The sequence below is a fragment of the Thunnus albacares genome, chromosome 21 (genome assembly GCF_914725855.1).
Source record: "Thunnus albacares chromosome 21, fThuAlb1.1, whole genome shotgun sequence".
NCBI classification, from domain to species: Eukaryota; Metazoa; Chordata; class Actinopteri; order Scombriformes; family Scombridae; genus Thunnus; species Thunnus albacares.
Window position 1 is genome coordinate 6,514,446 of NC_058126.1, and position 19,266 is coordinate 6,533,711.

Here is a 19,266-nt window from a genome sequence, read left to right on the forward strand (position 1 = left end):
CTTTTTGATCATTCATTGCTGTTGAATCCAGGTTCACAGGCAGTCTGTGGGACTTGAGCCACAGCTCAGAGTGACAGATGATACGTGACCTAAGATCCCCTGGATCTTAATACTGTTGGCTGCCTTGCTCCTTGACCCACTTTTAATGATTATTCTGCCTGAGGCGAGTGGATTAGTTTCTGTCTATAGAGTGCTGAAGAAAGAAGGAGGAAAAAGATTGTGTAACACAGCTATAGCTGCCTCTTGTAAAATTAAGAAATCACAAAACTGCTTTAATTTACTTAATTTGTGTTAAATTCAACCTGCTACAGTTTAAATTAGAAATTGAACAGAATAATTGATGTAAATGATCATTTACTTCATCAGTCATTTGAGTCAATGCCTAAAGATCTCTTTCAGACACATTTAATATTCAATTAATGTAGTTAGTTAAATGTAGTTCAACTAAACAGATCTAACAAACTACTGACAGAGGCTCTAGCTTTGGCTTTCATATAAATGTATACTAAACTCAAGTATCTGACCATAACTATCATTTTCCTATCTAAAGAATAAATAAAACATAATAAAGATAGTTTCATATGGTCATAAGAAACAATTGCAATAGGTGATATAATATTCTTAATTTGTCATTCATTGGTTTATCTAAAAAAGAGTTTCCACCACCACTTTTATTAAGGAACACGTAGCTATATTGCAGTATAATTGTGCATGCAGTATAATCCTGAATGAACCCTGTAGTGTGGAAATCAAGGAAATTGATTTCCACAGACCTTCCTTCAGTGAGTTGCTTCCAAAATTAAAAGTTCTATTGTTTTTAGTCTGAAGACACTGACAGCCCAGGATTTACTGTGAGCTTATTAGCTAGTTAGCTTGAGGCTCAGAGTCATCTGACATGAGAAATGGAGGAATATCACTATGGCGATCCCTGTGTTATTCGTCATTGTATACTAAAACACAAAATGAGTTTGAAAATGTTTGACAGAGACATAAAAGTTGGCCATCTAACACTTCTAGAAATGGTGAGAATGATCTGTTGCCTGCCAATACATAGTAAACATAGAGTACATCAGCTAATTGCAGCTAATTGCAGTTTATTGCTTTCATCTTGTTCGAGTAGGATGCAAAGAAGCAGGAGTGCCACTGAAGAAATTTGATGTTCTTAGCGTCTTGGCTTCTTCACAACCCCCCTAAACCCCTACAAAACAAAATACAATCAAAACAAACAAAAGAGGGCACAGATAGTATAATTTAAGTGTAATGTAATTAGATGAAATTAGATTATGCATTGTGTGATTCATGTAAAACAAGTGACTGGCACTTTCTACTGAAAAAGTAAACCACTTCTGAAAATAATACATTTTCACCAGACAGATGTTGTTCATCCCTTGATTCATTTTCAAAAGCCATCCTATTGCTTGTTGTGATTTCCACTCACAACAGGGGGGCAAAAGTGACAAAAAAAGTCCATTTGCCATTCTGACCAACACCATGTCATTTCCTCCCAGGTCTCACCGCTCCTGGTCGACCATTGTGTGTAATTGCAGGGTTCACAAGTTCACAAGAACATAAGTTCAATGGTTGCCAGAGGGTCTTGGCTATGGAGAAAGCCAGATTTACACTGAAACTGATGTAACTGGTGGAACATATTGAATCAGGCTCCATGTGGTGATGTGGTTTCAGGAGCTAAGATGGTGAATTAACCCTCTAGCACAGATATAGGTGCACAAAAAAAACCTAATATAGATGAACAGAAACGTTAAGACTGCGCCCACAGACACGCACACTGACAAATATACGTGCAAGACATTCACCTATTGCATTCAATAAATCACCCACCACACAGCAACACAGGAAGCAAATTCTGTACCTCTTTTAGTTTGTTACTGTGTTGCAAATTTACCTGTGTGCACTTTCTCTGTAGCAGACAGAGGTGCAGTCATATATCAATAAGTTAGCATTGTGAAAGTTCATGGCTGTGCTTGCTGTGTTATTGTAGTAATAAATGTGATAAATGTGAGTGTGTGCCTTAGAAAGTTGCATTCTGCCCTGATCCAAGGTTGCATAGTCATTTTAAATATAATGAAAAGTGAGGAAGTGCTAACCTTGACAATGAGAGGCTGGGAGAATCAAAGATGAAAGAGGGACACTTTTATGGTGTTAGTCTTTAAAGGAAAGTGTGTAATGGTGTAGTATGAATGGTCCATAACTGAAAAAAAAGGTTTTGGTGGGAGAAAATAATAGAGAAATGACAGTAACATCTTGTAACAGTGTTATATATGTTTCTGTCTTAATCCATAAAAGCATACTTTATGCTGTTTATTAGTTGCTGTTAACTAAGAACTGATTATTCATTTTAATGCAATTATAAATAAAAAGTCTTATGCCATGAGAGCTCTTATCAAATTCTTTTCATTTCATCTCAAAGGATTTTCTTTCCTCCAACCTTGCAGGAATCATCAGGACTGCCTTAGCTAACATGGACCGGGAAGCCAGAGAACACTACACCGTTGTTATCCAAGCCAAAGACATGGCAGGCCAGGTCGGAGGCCTCTCTGGCTCTACTACCATCAACATCACTCTGACAGACGTCAATGACAACCCCCCCACGTTTCCCCAAAGTATGTACACAACATACCTGAAGACAGGTTCAAATAACAAAATACAGGCTTTTCAGTTATATCAGAATGTGCTTACAAACATTTCAGGTACCATCAAGGAAGTATTTTTGCAGAACAATCAGTGAAGACAATAGTTAAATGTGTAAAAACTGGGTTGGGAAATTGCACAAATCTAAAATAGATAGTTGTGGTCTGTAGGAATAAGGCACAAGACATTTAGGAAATTGGAAGTCAGTGCACTATTTTTGGTCATGCCCTCTATTTGAAAACTCAGCTATTCCCTGAGAAAATCGTTGCCTTTTGGCTTTCTTTGCTGGCAAGAAGGCAAATTTAGTAAAGTAACCAATTCTAATTAACTAAGTGCTACTAAAGTTCAACTAAATACAGTAGCTAGTGTTACACTAAATGGCCATTTGTGGCTGGAAATGCAATCAGCTGTATTCTTAGTATGTACTGTATTTTGGCCTTGGGCAGAAAATCTCCACCACAGCAGCCTGAGGCAGGCACATTACCTGAAAAGAATTTATAAGAAGAGTCCTATACTGTATTTTCATTGGGGAAGTGTTAGCAAACACAGCAAGTAGATGTAACTTCTATTTTTGAAATAATCCTCACAAATTCTGAAAATGTTTGCAAATTAAAGTCAGGCTGATTATCCATAAGTGTGTATTTTCTGTTATTTTCTGCTTGAATGCAAACAGAAAAACATTTTTTTTTTTCAGTTCTGGCAGAGACAACACAACTTTCATTTAATTGTTAATTTTTAATGCACACATTGATTAACCATCTGTCAATTTTTGATATTTTAGAGAGCAAATCATGGATTATTAAGGCTTTCCCTTACAACACATTTACCATTCCTTACAATGATGTATTACGCTTCATTATTGTGTGACTCAGTAATTAAGCAATGATGAAGTTGTGATTCTTTGTCTTTGAAAGTGCCTCATCAAGCACAATCCCCCTCGGCTCTGAGTTTTTCATTTCGTGCTGTAATGAAAAACTATTTCAAAACCATCAACATTTTCTGAATAATCATCTGCCTCAGAGTTTGAGCTGCTCCATTGCAGCTCTATCAACCTCGGTTTAGCATTTAATGTCAATTGAAGCACTGCAGAGTATTTTTAATGACATTCCCTCAGGAACAAATGGTGACAGAATCAAATTGCTTAGCTAAGCCCTTTAAGGAGAACATTCAGACAGCAATGTGGGGCAGATCAGGCCCTCTTTGAAACATTTTTTTTTTTGCTGTCTCTAAATGGGTACACATCAATGTTCATCCACAGAAAATTACCAGCTGTACGTCCCTGAATCAGCTCAAGTAGGGAAACCGGTAGGGAAGATCAAAGCCAATGATGAGGACCTTGGCATCAATGCAGACATCAAGTACAGCATCATTAACTCAGAGGGGGCCAACATGTTCTCCATATCCACGGACAGGGACACAAGAGAGGGAATCTTGAGCCTCAAAAAGGTAAGAACATGTTGTCTGCATCACATTTTTTTTTGTATTAGCAGTAAATTAATACAGCTCTGACACTGTGGAAAGAGAGTGAACAGAAAACAGCAATAAGATAAAATTGTGCTGGGTTACATGCATGCATCATTTTCCTGTGAATCCCTTGTGCATACGCAATGTGAATCCAGTGTGGGAATGGTGGACTCCACCACTATCAATAAAAACTACTATATAGAGAGATAATTACTGAACATAAATACATTGAATGGCTACTGTTGAACCAATGCTGACCATAAACAGTATCAAAAATGGGGTTTGATTTCATTAGAATTACATTTCATCCAAATTATTTTAACTCTCCCTTGAATGATAAAGGTTTATTACTTAGGAAAGGCATTCAAAATGGAGGACAGACACAAGGTATTTTGCAGCAGTGTTGAATTTAAGTAAAACCTTTTTGTTTGCAATGAAAACACCACTGGATACCTTTAACTGTCTATACAGTATATGCAGCTAAACCTAAGTGAACTAAATCATGTCGTCAGCATACATATAATTAAATTGATAGTTCTCTTACTCTTTCATTACAACACATATAATTTGTTTAGTCATCACTGGTCTATTTCGGTGTCTTACTGTGACAAAAACACAATCAAAAGGCAAAAACATAACTGAACTCTGCAGCACAAACTTGAAATGATGAATGAATTTTCTCTGAGTTTAATGCGTAGACATGCAGCATATTTATTTAACCCTGTTCAACATTCACATGAGTCAACTGAACAGCCATCTGTGTAACTGTAGTGAGAAGCTGTAATTACATTTTTCTACTATGAGCATGCTAATCATTTAAATCTTTATAATGTCCTTTTACCAACAGCCTCTGAACTACGAGAGAAAGAAGACCTACACTCTCCAGATTGAGGGGGTGAATACACACGTGGATCCTCGTTTTTCCTATCTTGGTTCTTTCAAGGACACTGCCACCCTTAAAATCACAGTTGGGGATGTGGACGAAGCCCCTGTCTTTTCTATGGATTATTATATCATGGACGTATATGAGAACGCACCGAGTGGCACAGAGGTGGGCGCCGTATTAGCTCGAGATCCTGACAGCAGGAACAGTCCTGTCAGGTAAGACACTCTAACTCCTATATGTACATGTACAATCTTCAGAAATGATCACAAAATATTCAGATGTAGAGCTGCTCTGTTGGCATGCTTTCGTATTGTTTGTGCATCATTGGATAGAGGTTTTCTTGTTAAGAAACACAGATTAGACAAGCCCACTGCAAAAGTAAATAGTAAGAGAGGAGGTTGCTAATATTGTGAGGCTTATTTTGAGGCTTAGCACTCTCTCAGCTGTGACTAACAGCCAATATAACTGTCACCTTGTCAACTAATTAGGGGCCAAAAACATGTTTTTATATATAGAAACATACCAGCCTTTGCCAGACGGATTTATAAAAATGTTATGATTCTTGTTACCATATCTGTTCAGATTATCTCAGTTAGTAGAGCACACGTTATGCACACGCAAGACTTTTAATCATGACTGAGTCTGTTTTTGTCATATGCTCATCATTAATTACTTATTTTTCTTTTAATCAGAGTTGAGGTGTTTTGGCTTTGCCCATTGAGGTTTAAGTCAACTAATAAGATTATTTTTGCCTCAAAGAAATGTTTGTCCAACTAGCACTCCCAATTTGCATGTCATATCTCTGCCGCATATAATTGTACCTTTTTATAGATCAGGATTTGAAGCTTTGATTTGTTATTGTAGCCTTTAACTGAGGTCTACCAAATCTGAGACTTTCTAGGTGGCTTTGAACTTGTTTCAGTCTATACTATGTAAAGCATAATGTAACTATACTATGTAACAGCATTATGGGGATGTATAGATGTACAGCATTAAGTTAAATAGTCTCCTGATACTATATTAAATGTTTCACATCCACTCATAGTATCAGCAACATGCATGGTGAATCCTTCTCATTTTTGGGGATAATCAGATAGTTATAGTAAATGATGGAGTCACTGTAAACATGAAAATCCTCATAAGATATTGAGAGTATTGCTGATATATCAATAAGAAACAATCATCTGTTGTGATTACATGTTATAGGATCATAGTTTAAAGCCTCGCCACAGGCTGTGGAGTCTAGCACAGAGACTCATGACAATTCTGTTGTCCTCCATGTTTTGGAGAGGTGAGCTCTGTGGTTATTGATGAATGAAGCCCAATTTAAAATGGGAGGGGTGTGGGTGGAGGGAGGTAGACACAAGGTAAAAATGATTCTTTGATTTGTGTCAGTATCTGAAGATGTTGTGAAAGATCATCAGTAAACAAGAAGGTAATCTACATATGAAAGAGTTTCCTTGCTCTCCTTGTGGGATTACCTCCTCCTCGTCCGTTCTTACAGTACATCTCTCCCAGTGTTCACCACATAAAGACGAAAGTAGCAGGAAGTGTGTCAATGACATCCACTTGAACCCAGAAAAAGCTAAACAACTGTGCCACTACTCCCTGTGTTGGCATCAGAATGCAGAATGCAGCAGGGATCAGTATTTGGCTCTCTTTGATCATCAGAAGTCTGCCCATGCATGCAATGAAATAAACATGTTATTGAAGTGACATTTCAAATGTTGATCTGAAATTCTTGATGGCTCATTACCTCTGGTTGCTCTTACAGTATACATTATCATAATCACCAGGAACAGTTCTGTAAACGTCTTGGCCTGGAAGCTGTAAAGCTCTGTGTGAAATCAAGTCAGTCCTGTGCCTGAAATCGCATTAACTGACTAATTTGTTTTTCGTTGTTGGGTTTTGTTCCTTTAGTTGTAAGCAGCTGCAGTAATTTTAATTTTTGAACTTTGAACTTTTGAACTTGTTTTAGTCTCAGTTGTAATAATGGTGTCAGAATAGCAAAGCTGTCTCAAAAATGTTGTTTTCTCTTGTGTAATAAGCATTACTGCCTCACATGGCTAGTACTGTGGCATGGCTATAGACCTGCAGTTTTGCTGATGGGTAGTGCACTCCAAGGTCTTTGTGCGGTGTACCCAGTGTTCTCAATCTGCCCTTATCTATTGTATTTCACTTTGATTCCATATAATTTCCTACATTTCTTAAAATGCCAGAGAAGGGGATCATTAGATATGGAGATATCTAGGTATATATGTAGTTCTCATCATTTGTTTCAGATGATCTGATACTAAAACCTGCTGTTTACCAAAGGGTTGGGTTTTTTTTCTTTTACTATTAAGGTGTTGTGGAAAATAATCATTATGCATGCTGTAACAGCTTGTACTTTTGGCTAGTTATCTGCAGGAGTAAGAGAAATAAACTGGAGACTATTTATACACAGTGCTCAAGATTTATCTCCACTAGCCGTAATTAACAGTGCTGAAGTGTTTTTCAATGGATTTTTTCCTACAAGCCATAAAATAATGTGCTTTTCTTCGTGACAAAGTGAACGCTTAGCACTAAACTTTTTTTTTTTTTTTTTTTTACAGCTGAAAAGCCGTCATGCTTGTATGAGCCTGAGCATTTAATAAATCATGACAACATTTCTAGTGAGGGTGCTCGGTACAGTTGTAAGCAATCCAAGCTAAAAAGAAAATAAATAAAAAGAGTTAATTATTTAAAATAAATGCAATCCTGGCATTAATATCCCTATACCATTTCCATCCCTCATGTCAATTGAAAACTGTCGACTTAGGCTATAATACTCAGGAGAATGAATGCTGGATTAAAGGTGTAAATAGGTCATTAAGAGATAAATTAGGGAATACATAGTCAACGCTCATTTTGTGCTTCAACTCATGAGAGTAGCAGCTGAGCCCATTTCTGCTTTGTATTCCGCAGACTGCTTTGCTTCCAGTTTGATAACAGCATTGCTAGAAAGCCATTACAACAGTGTAAACATTGCCAGCAGAACATCGCCTTTTGTTATTATTAAATATTGAAGATAATTGCTCTTGACTTAGAAATATGTATTTTCAGAACATTCTGTTAAGACCTTAAGTCCTTTTAAAAGCAGTAGGGATTGTTCTATTCATGTGCGTTAGAGGTGGTACTAGACTTTGAAAATCACAGAAGCATAAGAACATCCCCTTTGGCTTCTGCTGTTTCTGCACTTCATTCATTTGGCTGCATGATTTTGGTTGACTGAATCTGTTATCATTGCCTCAAGTTTTTGTTTTTCTGGTTTTCATACATTTTGTTTTTAAATGTACAATGAACAAAAGTAAATCAATGTGCATTTTCTAAAGCCTCAATGGAACTATTGAATTAAAGCCAGGGCACAAAACATGTGCTTTTGTAGTCTTATAAGGCATTTAACTTGATACTATTTGAATGAGGTTGGCTTCTATGATATTTTCCCCATTTTTGGCTGCTCAAATTCTACATTTTATGTATTTTCCTGACAGTTGTTCAGTATGGAACAGGAGAGGGCTCCATATCCATGCTGAAGGGCCCTTTCACAAGATATGCTGGCCAAAGTAGGAATCAAATTTATGATCTTGGATGTATTAAAAGAGCTTAATATGGAGCAGCAAGTCAGCCTTGCTACCAATTTTTTTCTAGCAGCAAACTTTCACATTGGCAAAAAAAAAAAAAAAAATCCTGTGCAGCCCAAAAAGCTGACAGGACCCTTCATGGTCAAAATTACAAAATTACTCTTGGTATTAAGAACTTTTACAACACAAAGATTAGGTATTCACAAAACGTCGGTCCAACCTCACAAGAGAAATTACAGTATAGGTATAAAATTAAGCTGGTAAAAACAACCTATAATTACGTTTACGCCATCTAGCAACCATGGTAATTATGACCCAGGGAAGTGAGGCAGTTCAGGTGACGTCAATATAAGGTGACAATAGATAGATGGCAAAAAGTGGACTCAGCTGCAGAAGACACCTCCTGCTTCCAAACACAAATATCATGTTTCCAACGGCGAGTTGGAACATTATTCTAAGAACCGTAACGATTGTCATAGTGTTTACTGTTGCCATGACGATGAAGGTTGCATAACTGTAAGGATAATTCTAACCCAATCCATGATCTTTTCCTAACCCTAACAAAGTGCCCAAACCTATCCAAACCTTTAACAGGGAATTGTAATGGTTTTGGAAAGCGGCATATTACACCTCCTATATGGATCGTTCTAAAAATACTCCTATAGGTCGTTCTGGAGTGCAGGTACAATTGACCTATGTGGTCATTTGAATATGAGGATGTGTTGCAAAACTTTCCCAGAGCCCAGAAAAGATATTTTTATATGTGTGATATAGTCTCAGTGTAAAGTCTGCTGCACAGCATGAATACAAAGTATAGTGAGCAAAACAAATTTGTGCTGGCAAAGGCAACTATTTGTAGAATCAAAAGACGACACAGTTGAGTCCAGTATCCAATTATTCATAATACATCTGTGATGTATCTGTCATGATTTGGAGGTCAAAAGATATTTAGACATAAACTGCATCGAATGTGGTAGTAAATGTTACATATAACCATGGTTCCAATATCATTGCAATGCTATATTTCAGCATGAAGCAGGTATTAAATATAAGCTAAAATATAATCATTTCAATATAGTTAAAACAATGGGTATGTAAAACCTACACACCTAAACCATTTTCACTTTTCAACCATATTTAGTTCAGTGTTTACATGGAATTTACATCTTTTGGAAATCAAGAAACATACACCTACTGGGCACCAACATCTAACTGTGCTCTATAGCCTGCAGGTTATCCGCTGCCATCTTCATAAACTGTGATACCTCATCAGTTATTTTATTTATCACTATGTTTTCTGAGAAATGCACTTGGAGTGGCTACACAAGATTATGGATTTCCTTTCCTAACAGGTATTCCTTGGACAGCAAAGAGGAGGAAGTACGGTACTTCAGAATCGATGAGAGCAGTGGAGTTATCAAGACGATGCAGCCTCTGGACAGAGAAGACATGCCTTGGCACAACATTACTGTGATGGCCTCGGAGGTTGGTAGGTACCCAGGTTGCTTTCCATAAACCAAATGTTTACAAGTGGGCAAGCACATGTAATGCACCTGCTGCGTTTGTTTGCTCTCATGTGAGTATTAATGAATGAGCAGATGTAGGTAAAGCCAACAGTGGGGTTTTTTTGTTTGTTTGTTTTTGATCTGAATATCTTGCCATGTTGACATGGTTCCTACTTCTAGGAAGTCTCTAAAAGACTGAACAAACGGAATCAAATTTAATTATTGTAGCTCAGGAAAGTCTGGAAACTTGAAGATGTTCTGGTTCTGTCTGAGGCCCAAAATGAAATAGCAATTTTATATAAGTAGCTGCACACCTATGCTTTTAGCAGACTTAGAGTTGCTTTGTCTTACAATATTTCGCTTTCATATTGCCACAAAAAGTGGATTTTATGTCTTTGTAATTGGTTACTATTGGTAAATAGGCAGACAGGGAGGTGCATACATATATATACTAACTATATATATGTTAATATATACACACAGTATATGCACTGTACACACTACATGCTATTTTCTCCACCTGCTGACATAGATAATGAAATAACCATGGTATATGTATATCTCCCATGTTTGACACCTTTGAAAACTGTAGTAAAAATGTGATTTACTATTATACAGTTGCATGAAAGAAGCAGTTAAAAGAGATTGCTCTTTCTTTCCATACTTATCCTGTTTAGCCTCAAGCTAATGGCAGACATTATAAATCATTATAGGAACTGCATTCAAATTATGGCTCAGTTCTGTGCCTCAACAGCATGATTTTAAGAGCAGAAAAAAAACAAAGATACATGCTATAGCTCTACCCAGATGTATTTTTTTCCTCATACAAGATAACAAGACACCCTGAAGGGATCATATAGTCAGAGAGCAGTCCAGGTTCAAAATTACAGAGTGTAAAGTCGGCGTCAAAATCAATATCAACAAAAGGAAGGTTCCATAAAGAGGAATGACTGTATGAATCTGTAGTACACACTCTCCCTTTACCTACAGAATAAAATCTGCACCGCATTTTAGGCACTGAACAGATTCTATTAAGATATTTACTCCAATGTCTTGCACAAAGATACTGAAGAAGGATATATGTTAATGGATACACATTTAGTGTTGCCTGACTCTGACTTGCATTGAGTCCACCAAAAGCAAGGGCTGTAAGCGGTCACTCAAGCCACAATAACTGCCTGTTTCCTGCAGCTCTTAATCTAATAATTTCACCGCTGCTGCTTCTTCTTTGACCATTTCTCTCTTGTAAAACTGATCATGCAAATATGTATCAAGGAGATACAGTAAACAGATGGTGCGTACAGCTCCTTCCTGACAACCTAGATGTGTATATTCTGCTTATATTTACTTTAAATTTTACTAAAAACCAATAAGGCTCAATTATTTGGTCAAAGCAGTATTTTGTTTAATTGAGAAAGTAAAGTCCTGTTTATTTAGTTTATGTTGTGAAAATATCCCACATCAAATGTTAAAATAAAGGTTTCAACAGTAAAAAAGCATCTGTTTTGCATTTGCAAGTATTAATGGTAATTAATCATTAAACAAGACACAAGGAGTACCCACACACTGAAACAGAGTTCAGTTTTCTTTGTTTGCAACATTTCCAACCAACTGGTCCTCCTCAGGCAAATACCGACAGGAAGGAAATGAGGCATATATATATATATATATATATATATATATATATATATATAACAGAAGTATTAAATGCTCATTTCATATAAATAGTAGTAATAAGGTCAGTAAGACAAAAGCACCTCCAGGTAATCATTAACACGGTTTCAACCCATGTCAATACTCAACCACAGGGAGGGTGCATTACATTGCATTGTTTACATTGCTATATATTGAGTATTCAGAGCAGTATGATGTTTTAATAGCTTTATTAACAGTTAGATCACAATCACTAACAGTATTTAAACATAGTCCAATACCAGGTGACTTAATAGTGAAATTAACAATTAAAGTCTGGAGAAAACAAGGATGACGAAGATCATTTGCATATTGATTAGAATGTATTCAAATAGGTTAGGGTGTATTTTTCTTATAATTAACTACCAAATCAAATTAGTCCCAATTGTTTCAATGTCCTTTCTTACACTGAAAATTAATTAAATCAATGCAGGCCCCGCTAACTTCAAGAATTGCTATCAGGTAACTTGGGTAATTTGTAATCACAATTAGGCAAATCTCTTGCCGACCAACAGAAGTGCTGCATGCTAATGTTTTTTTTTATCTTTTCACCTCTCCTTAGTATTCAAGGATACAATTACATGTCAAGACACAGTCAAAAAGGCAAAATGATAAATTTTTAGCACTTTGAATGAGCAAGGACACATGGTTTCATAGACACAAAGCAGCATGCAGTTTACTGCAAGCTACCCTGCAACAACTTTACCCCACCTTCTAATGGCCACCGGTGGTATATAGGCTATCCATAGTCAATGAGTGTTATTTTCTGGATCAGTGAGGTGCTTCACATCTAAAAAGCACAAAGAAATGTCATCTCCCCTCTGTGGTGCAATGTTGAACCTTCTGTTGTCGTTGGTGAAAAGACGCCAAGAATGGAAACGTTTCTACGAGATGAATTAAATAAAATTCTAGAAACATTCGTTTAATGCAAAGACTGCCACACCTGCGTGACTTCATTTCTATTCAGAGAAAGTTTAGCTTACCATGCATGCTATTTTTTAGCACAGTCCTGCTACACACTCACGCCTGGATGCTTCCTAGTAAAACATTTTTTCTTCTACTGTTGGTGCCTGAGGTGCCTTGTGGGTTGAGGGTTAACAATAATAATTAAGGAACCAGGAAAAAAATCAAGAGAACTTTTGCTACCCCAGTGATTTTTAGGTGATATGTTTAAGAAGACCAGCCCAACCCCTTTCCTAGTAAACAGTAATCTATGCCTTTGTATAAATGTGAACAGCATTGTTGTGTATTGTTGCTTCAGACAGGCCTCACAAGTACTAAGAGCAAAATACTACTGTTCCATTTCACCTTCGGGGCACTACAGCCTGACATTTCTTCAGTCATGGCATTATAATGTTCACTGGATATAGAGTAGGTATCCACCACATACCATTATACTGAAATAAATCTGTAATCTTTTTGTTCATATTTTTTCACCAGAAAGAAACACATATTTTCTTATATTACAAGGGTGTAGGTGGCTATTTTGTTGCCATTTAGACTGCTGCTTGGTATTAACATCAGATGAGGAAAGGCATATATTTTATGTGGTAGATGAGTTGCTCCTGCAGTACAAAGGGCAAATTATACATCACAACCAAGCACCCCAGCTAGGACAAGAAAACACTGCACAAAGATGATCAGATGTGCTTTAATACACAAAATTGCCCTCTGCAACATTGCATCCTTCAGTACTTTTATAGTACCGAAGCCTAAGACAAAAACCATAAGCAGTCTAACAAGAAGAGCACAGAGTGTCCTAGTTTAAAATTACAGTGTAGACGCTCTACTTAGTTATTAAGGCTTACATTTGACTTTCATCTTCTTTGTCACTTGTTCTTTCTCTGGCACAGACAACCCCAGCCTTCTCAGTCACGTTCCTGTTACCGTCCAGGTCTTGGACATGAACGACAATCCGCCAGAAATAGCGACAGACGAGGAGGTCATTGTATGTGAGAGCTCAAGGCCGGGACAGGTGAGCATCTAGGATTCACCTAGAAAAATCCTTTTACACCTATCTGTGTATCTATTTCTATTTTTCTCCTCTTTTCCCAGCTGTCTCACCTCACACGTTCCAATCTTTCTACACCACAAACACCGCAGAAGGAAAGTGTTGAGAGCTGTGCATTAACCTCAGTCAATCTCTGCATCCCATTCTTTTTTCTTTTGCACTGAACTATTGTTTCCCTCAGCAGTTTGGGTTGCTCACTGGGAGAGACTGTAAAGACATTTGAGAGAGCTGCTTAATCATCCCATATTCAAAATAAGTATTTCAGCAGCAAACCATGACAGCTCTAAATCGAAGCTCATTCCAATTTGCTCTCAGTAGTCTTTGATTCATTCAAATTAAGAAGGTTTTTGCGATATAGAGCAATCAGCAGTATGGAAATGACTGAAAGGGTGGTTTCGCAGAAGGATGATGGAGTAAAGACTGGGAAGACACAACTAAATACATTTTTTAATAGTTTCAAGCTTGTGTTAGAAAAGTTTGAATTAAGGTTTGCATTAAATTTGAATTAAAGTTGCATTATAGCCTCAGAGTTATTGGCCCAGAGGGGTTAAGTGGGAAACATTATAATGTGTTAAATGGGATAGTTGCACACCACCATTCAGCATGACATGACAACACATGTCAAAGAATAGAACTGCTCATTCACATTTTAAAACGTGTTTGCATTTGAATTCTTATAGCCTACAATGGCAATTAGGTTAGATTACATTAGATTGGATTAGATTTTATTTCGAACATGTTAAAAATTTTTATAAGTAAGAAAACAAAACAATAACCAGTAAAATAAACAGCGAACATATACAGCAAACTCTCAATAAACAACATAAATAAATATTTCATGTCTGAAAAGAAGTCAGAAGAAGGGAACACAATTCCTACCCCCCTTTTTTATATCAGTAAACTTAATATTAAATATGAATATTCCTACTTTCCGCCCCAGTGTTCACCATACACAACTCGATCAAATTAATCAAATTTTTAAAAAAAACACAATAAAAACAAGCAGAATAAAAACAAACAAAACAGCACAAATCAAAAACAGCCAACAGTACACATCGTCCTGTCTTACTATGTCAGTTCCCCTCTCCGATCCTCCATCCAATATCCATAATGTTATTTTTAAACCTTCATTTAAACTTATTAAATGTTTTCATAGGTTTTAATTTCCTCACAACAGCTGTTCCATAAATTAATGCATATTTTGCATTAGTCCTTACTAATTGTTTCTTGAATGTACAAATTTCACTCAAATCGTGATGACTTTCTCTCTTTTGAAACAACTTTTGGATACTATTAATGGATTTTTGCTTTGTACATGATTTGAAGTCAACCAAATCAAAGTGCTTTAATTTGATAAAGTTATATCTATCTATGAATGCTTTAGGGATACATGATATTGGATTTTTTGCCAGTATCCCATATGGCAATATTTTCCACCTCATTTTGGCCGATTGCCGATATCAATATATGCACTTTTTTTTTTCCCCCACATGGCTGAGGAGACTATTATGCATGCAATCATAGATTGTACTAAATATGATCAAGAAAGACGATATATGAAGGAAGAACTCAAGAAGACTGGAGTTCAGGAGTTCAGCATTAAAACTTTAATGAACCTGCCAAGTGAGTCGAGCAGTAGAGTTTCCTTTGAGTTTATTAGACTGACAGGATTAATGGCTAAGATTTAATCTTTGGTCCACACTCCAAAGCAGAAGGTGGTGGTAATGCACCTAATACACTGGTTGCCAACCACCATTATAAACCAAAAAGAAGAGGAAGAAGAAGAAGAAGAAGAAGAAGAAGAAGAAGAAGAAGAAGAAGAAGAAGAAGAAGAAGAATTTTTTCAAACAGAGTGGTACATCGTGTCAGCAGAGGTATCTGTGCAGCTGAATATAGCAGCTCCTCCACGGACTGTTTCACCCTGACAGTCCTGGTACTTCCTCTGCAGGCTCCACTTCACTCAGCTCTGTTCGGGCTGCAGCACCCAAAAATATATTTACCCAAAAATAAAATAAAATTAAATTAAATTAATGAAAAATCATTGGAAACACTGATTGTAACAGTAAGCCATTAATGACAGCAACAATTTGTTTCATGCTAGTCACATGACCTTACTGACGTAGGCTATGCTAGTAAGGCCAAGTGAATAGTTACAAGCTATTGACCTTATCGTCATTGATGTAGCTAGCTGACCACCTATCAAAATGGCACAAAAACGCATTCCAAGCACCTCTGAAACGACCAACGTACCCTCCTTTTAGTTTGATTATCGGGAGCGCATTGACAGGAGCCGTGCCCACACATAGCTGTGGTAATCCATGAGTCATTCAAACACAAGAAGCTCTACAAGTCAATGTTTGGCTGCGATAAGGTAGTTACCATACCGGCCATGACCAACAAGATGGTGCATACGAACGATAGCTATCAAGCATTTATGTAGATTTTTTTTGCTGTGGCCACTGTGCACAATGTTCTAACTTGTCGGTACACCAAGTACTTTACACGTCCACGTACTGGTAAAAATTACATAACTAATTAATAAATTGATAATTAATTATTTCTGATAAGCAAAATTAATCTGAATAACCCTGTTACACCAACAAGCAACACAGACAGCTGTATACGGCTGCTGTGACACATTGCTTACTGTTGCCATGGTATTCAGCACCACTGACAGCGTTCAAGCACTCTGTATAGTCAACACGTACCAGTTAAGTTGCGCTCCCCCGCCTTTTTTTTTTTCAGCACCTCCTGTTCAGAATACATTCCCGTGGCTATGACCTCCACATAAGTACACTCAAGCACTCACAAAATACATCCTTATACTGCACAGTTAAGAACAAAGGTGTGTCCAAATACACCAGAAGCACACAACACCCCAAATATCACACTGAATATAAGAACTCCCCCGTGGTGACAGGGGCTATCAGGTCGTTTTTCTCTCAAGGCCGGCTGTCTCCAAGCTCTTACTGTGTCTTTTACCAATTAAGGGTAACAAGCTGACAAAAGTAGCAGTGAGGCTGCCCTGAGAGCACTCCTGTCATTGTTAGATGCCAACTTCCTCCCGGCACAAACCAAATGCTCTCAAATCCAAGTGTTGCAAACAGTCACTCTCATTCAGGCAGGATACACAGGTAGTGGGGAAAATGTTACAAGGCCAGTTGGCTGTAGGTCAGAGGAACTCTGGCACTGACCAATTATGGTCAACAAACCATTAGACATGCATCAGAAACTGAATCTACATTTTGTCTTGCATTCAATTAGAGTGATATGTGATTCAAAATGGTGCATCAGCTAATTACAAAGTTGCAGGTGTTGTCTTTGGAAAGTAATGTATCTTCTTCTGAACAACAGGTGATCCAGACTGTCACAGCAGTGGATAAGGATGACTTTGCCAATGGACAGCGGTTTTCCTTTGCTTTGCCAAGCCAGCTACCAGTAAATCCCAACTTCACCCTGAAGGACAATGAAGGTAATTAAAGTGATCAATATGTTTGTTTGCATTTCTTATGAGTTTTGCGCTCAGCCCTCAGGGCAGGACTCCATCCACAATGCTCACATTCTGAGATCCAATAAGCTGTACCGATTTCCTTTTAGCTTGGAGGTGCAATAAAAATATGTGCTCTGTCAACTAGGTATCGTTGTCATCTGGAGACCAAAATGCCACTGGGATCTACTCAGAATCAGGTCTTCATGAAACATCATAGTCATAGTGGTTCAGCATGTTTGCACATAGTGTTGTCAAATGGATTACCCGCTCAGGTGCTCTCACTTTCCCCTCCTGCGCGCATTATTTTGTGCCGGCACAGAGCCAACAGTGGGTGTTACCATGGAAACCATCTCAGTCTCAGGTGAATACCTAGCCCTAGGTTGGTCGGCAATCACAGGGCTTTTAAAAGCTCTCAGCCAGAAGATCTCACAGTTGCCCACTGAGAAGAGGAGTTCACAGCACTCCAGATGAATCTCTGAGCCAGAGAGAGGCAGAAAAACAGAGTGCAAGAGAGATTTAAAAAAAAAAAAAAAAAAAAAAATCGATGCGATAATAGGAGATAAGTCTGTTTAGCCCTTGGTCCAGTTGCTTCCCACCACTAGCCTTCCCTTTCCTACTTCAACTACATTGAGGTGCAGAGGCAAGTTTTGCTGCATTCATGTAAGTGGCACTCAGAGACATCCCTCACCTCATATCCACTCCCACTCCTGAAGGGCAAATGATTTCAACAAGGCAAGGATTGACTGTAGCACTTGTCCAAAGACACAATTCATCAACTTATGACAAAATAAATAGTATATGCATGAAATTTATGTTTTACTGGGCAGCAGTTTGCTTTAAAAAAAAAAAAGGTACACATAGCCAAACACAGCTGGAAGTTTGATTGTCATTGCTAGAGGAGAGGACAGAATATATATATTTGTTTACCATGCTTGATCATTAATAATTTCTCATTGGGAATATCTATTACTATCTGCAGCAGAGGCTCTAATTCCAAAAGGATCTACAATGATACCATTTTTATCCCAACTATTTACTGATTGGTATTTTGGCATTTAGTTATGGGTGTGAATGTGTTGTGACACTTGTTAAATATATTTCTTCTCATTTTCACTTTACAGTCCGGGGTATGACTGTGGAATACATGGAGATATTACACCTCCACTACTGTCTGCAAAACATCTCTTGCTGATTTGCCATATGCTGTGTTAGGGAAACACACTGTGGACATGAAGGGAAGCTAACAGAAGCAAATACTGATAAATCACTTGTTAAACAACAACAGCAAGTTGGCCACAGGGATGCAGTCACTCTTTGCCAATGTCGCCCATTGCTCTGCTTTATGTATAATAAGATGTCTGCTAGATAATATGACATAGTTGACAAGTTATCATATTGATGACCTTCACAGCCTCTAATACTGTTATGTATGCTGAGGTAAATGGGTAGGGAAAATTTGCCAGGGTAACTGTTCAGTAATATATTGACCAAAAAAATTCGAGTGTGATCCTGGCAGATTTTTGGGGATGGGGGGCAATACCTCCTGGTGGGGTCTTTCAGGGCAAACTGGTCTCAGATGAGGGACCTCAATAAAATTAATTCAAAGCACTCTCTGCATCAGTGTCTTTTGAAAGGACTAATTTGATCAGGGAAACCAGGGCACCCTCTTGGAGCCAGGCCTCAGTAAGTGCCTGGTGGGCAGGTGCACCCAAGGGGACTGTGTCTTCTTTGAGAAGCACAGTGAAAATTAAACTCTTGAAATACGAGTTTTCTGATCCAAATACTCGCCATTTGAAAAAAAACTTTCCCACTCTTGCAAAATGATTCTCTCAAAAGTTTTGAGATTTATTTCAACACAGCCATCTGTAGCAAAATATTCCCAAAGCATTCAGGAAGGAAACCATTCTTTCTTGAAGGATTGATAGCCGTTTTTGGGTTCATGCTGTTTGAGTAATGGTGCCTTTCAA

At 37.6% G+C, this 19,266-nt stretch overlaps 1 protein-coding gene across 1 annotated transcript in view; it reads left to right on the top strand.

Moving 5' to 3' along the window:
- LOC122972905 (cadherin-18) overlaps window positions 1–19,266 on the top strand; it is an 88,950-nt gene that overhangs the window by 52,282 nt on the left and 17,402 nt on the right. The window contains exons 5-10 of the mRNA XM_044340321.1: window positions 2,454–2,621; window positions 3,908–4,095; window positions 4,961–5,214; window positions 9,954–10,090; window positions 13,652–13,773; window positions 17,164–17,281. Of these exons, the coding sequence (XP_044196256.1) occupies window positions 2,454–2,621; window positions 3,908–4,095; window positions 4,961–5,214; window positions 9,954–10,090; window positions 13,652–13,773; window positions 17,164–17,281 (987 nt within the window). The remainder of the gene's footprint in view (window positions 1–2,453; window positions 2,622–3,907; window positions 4,096–4,960; window positions 5,215–9,953; window positions 10,091–13,651; window positions 13,774–17,163; window positions 17,282–19,266) is intronic.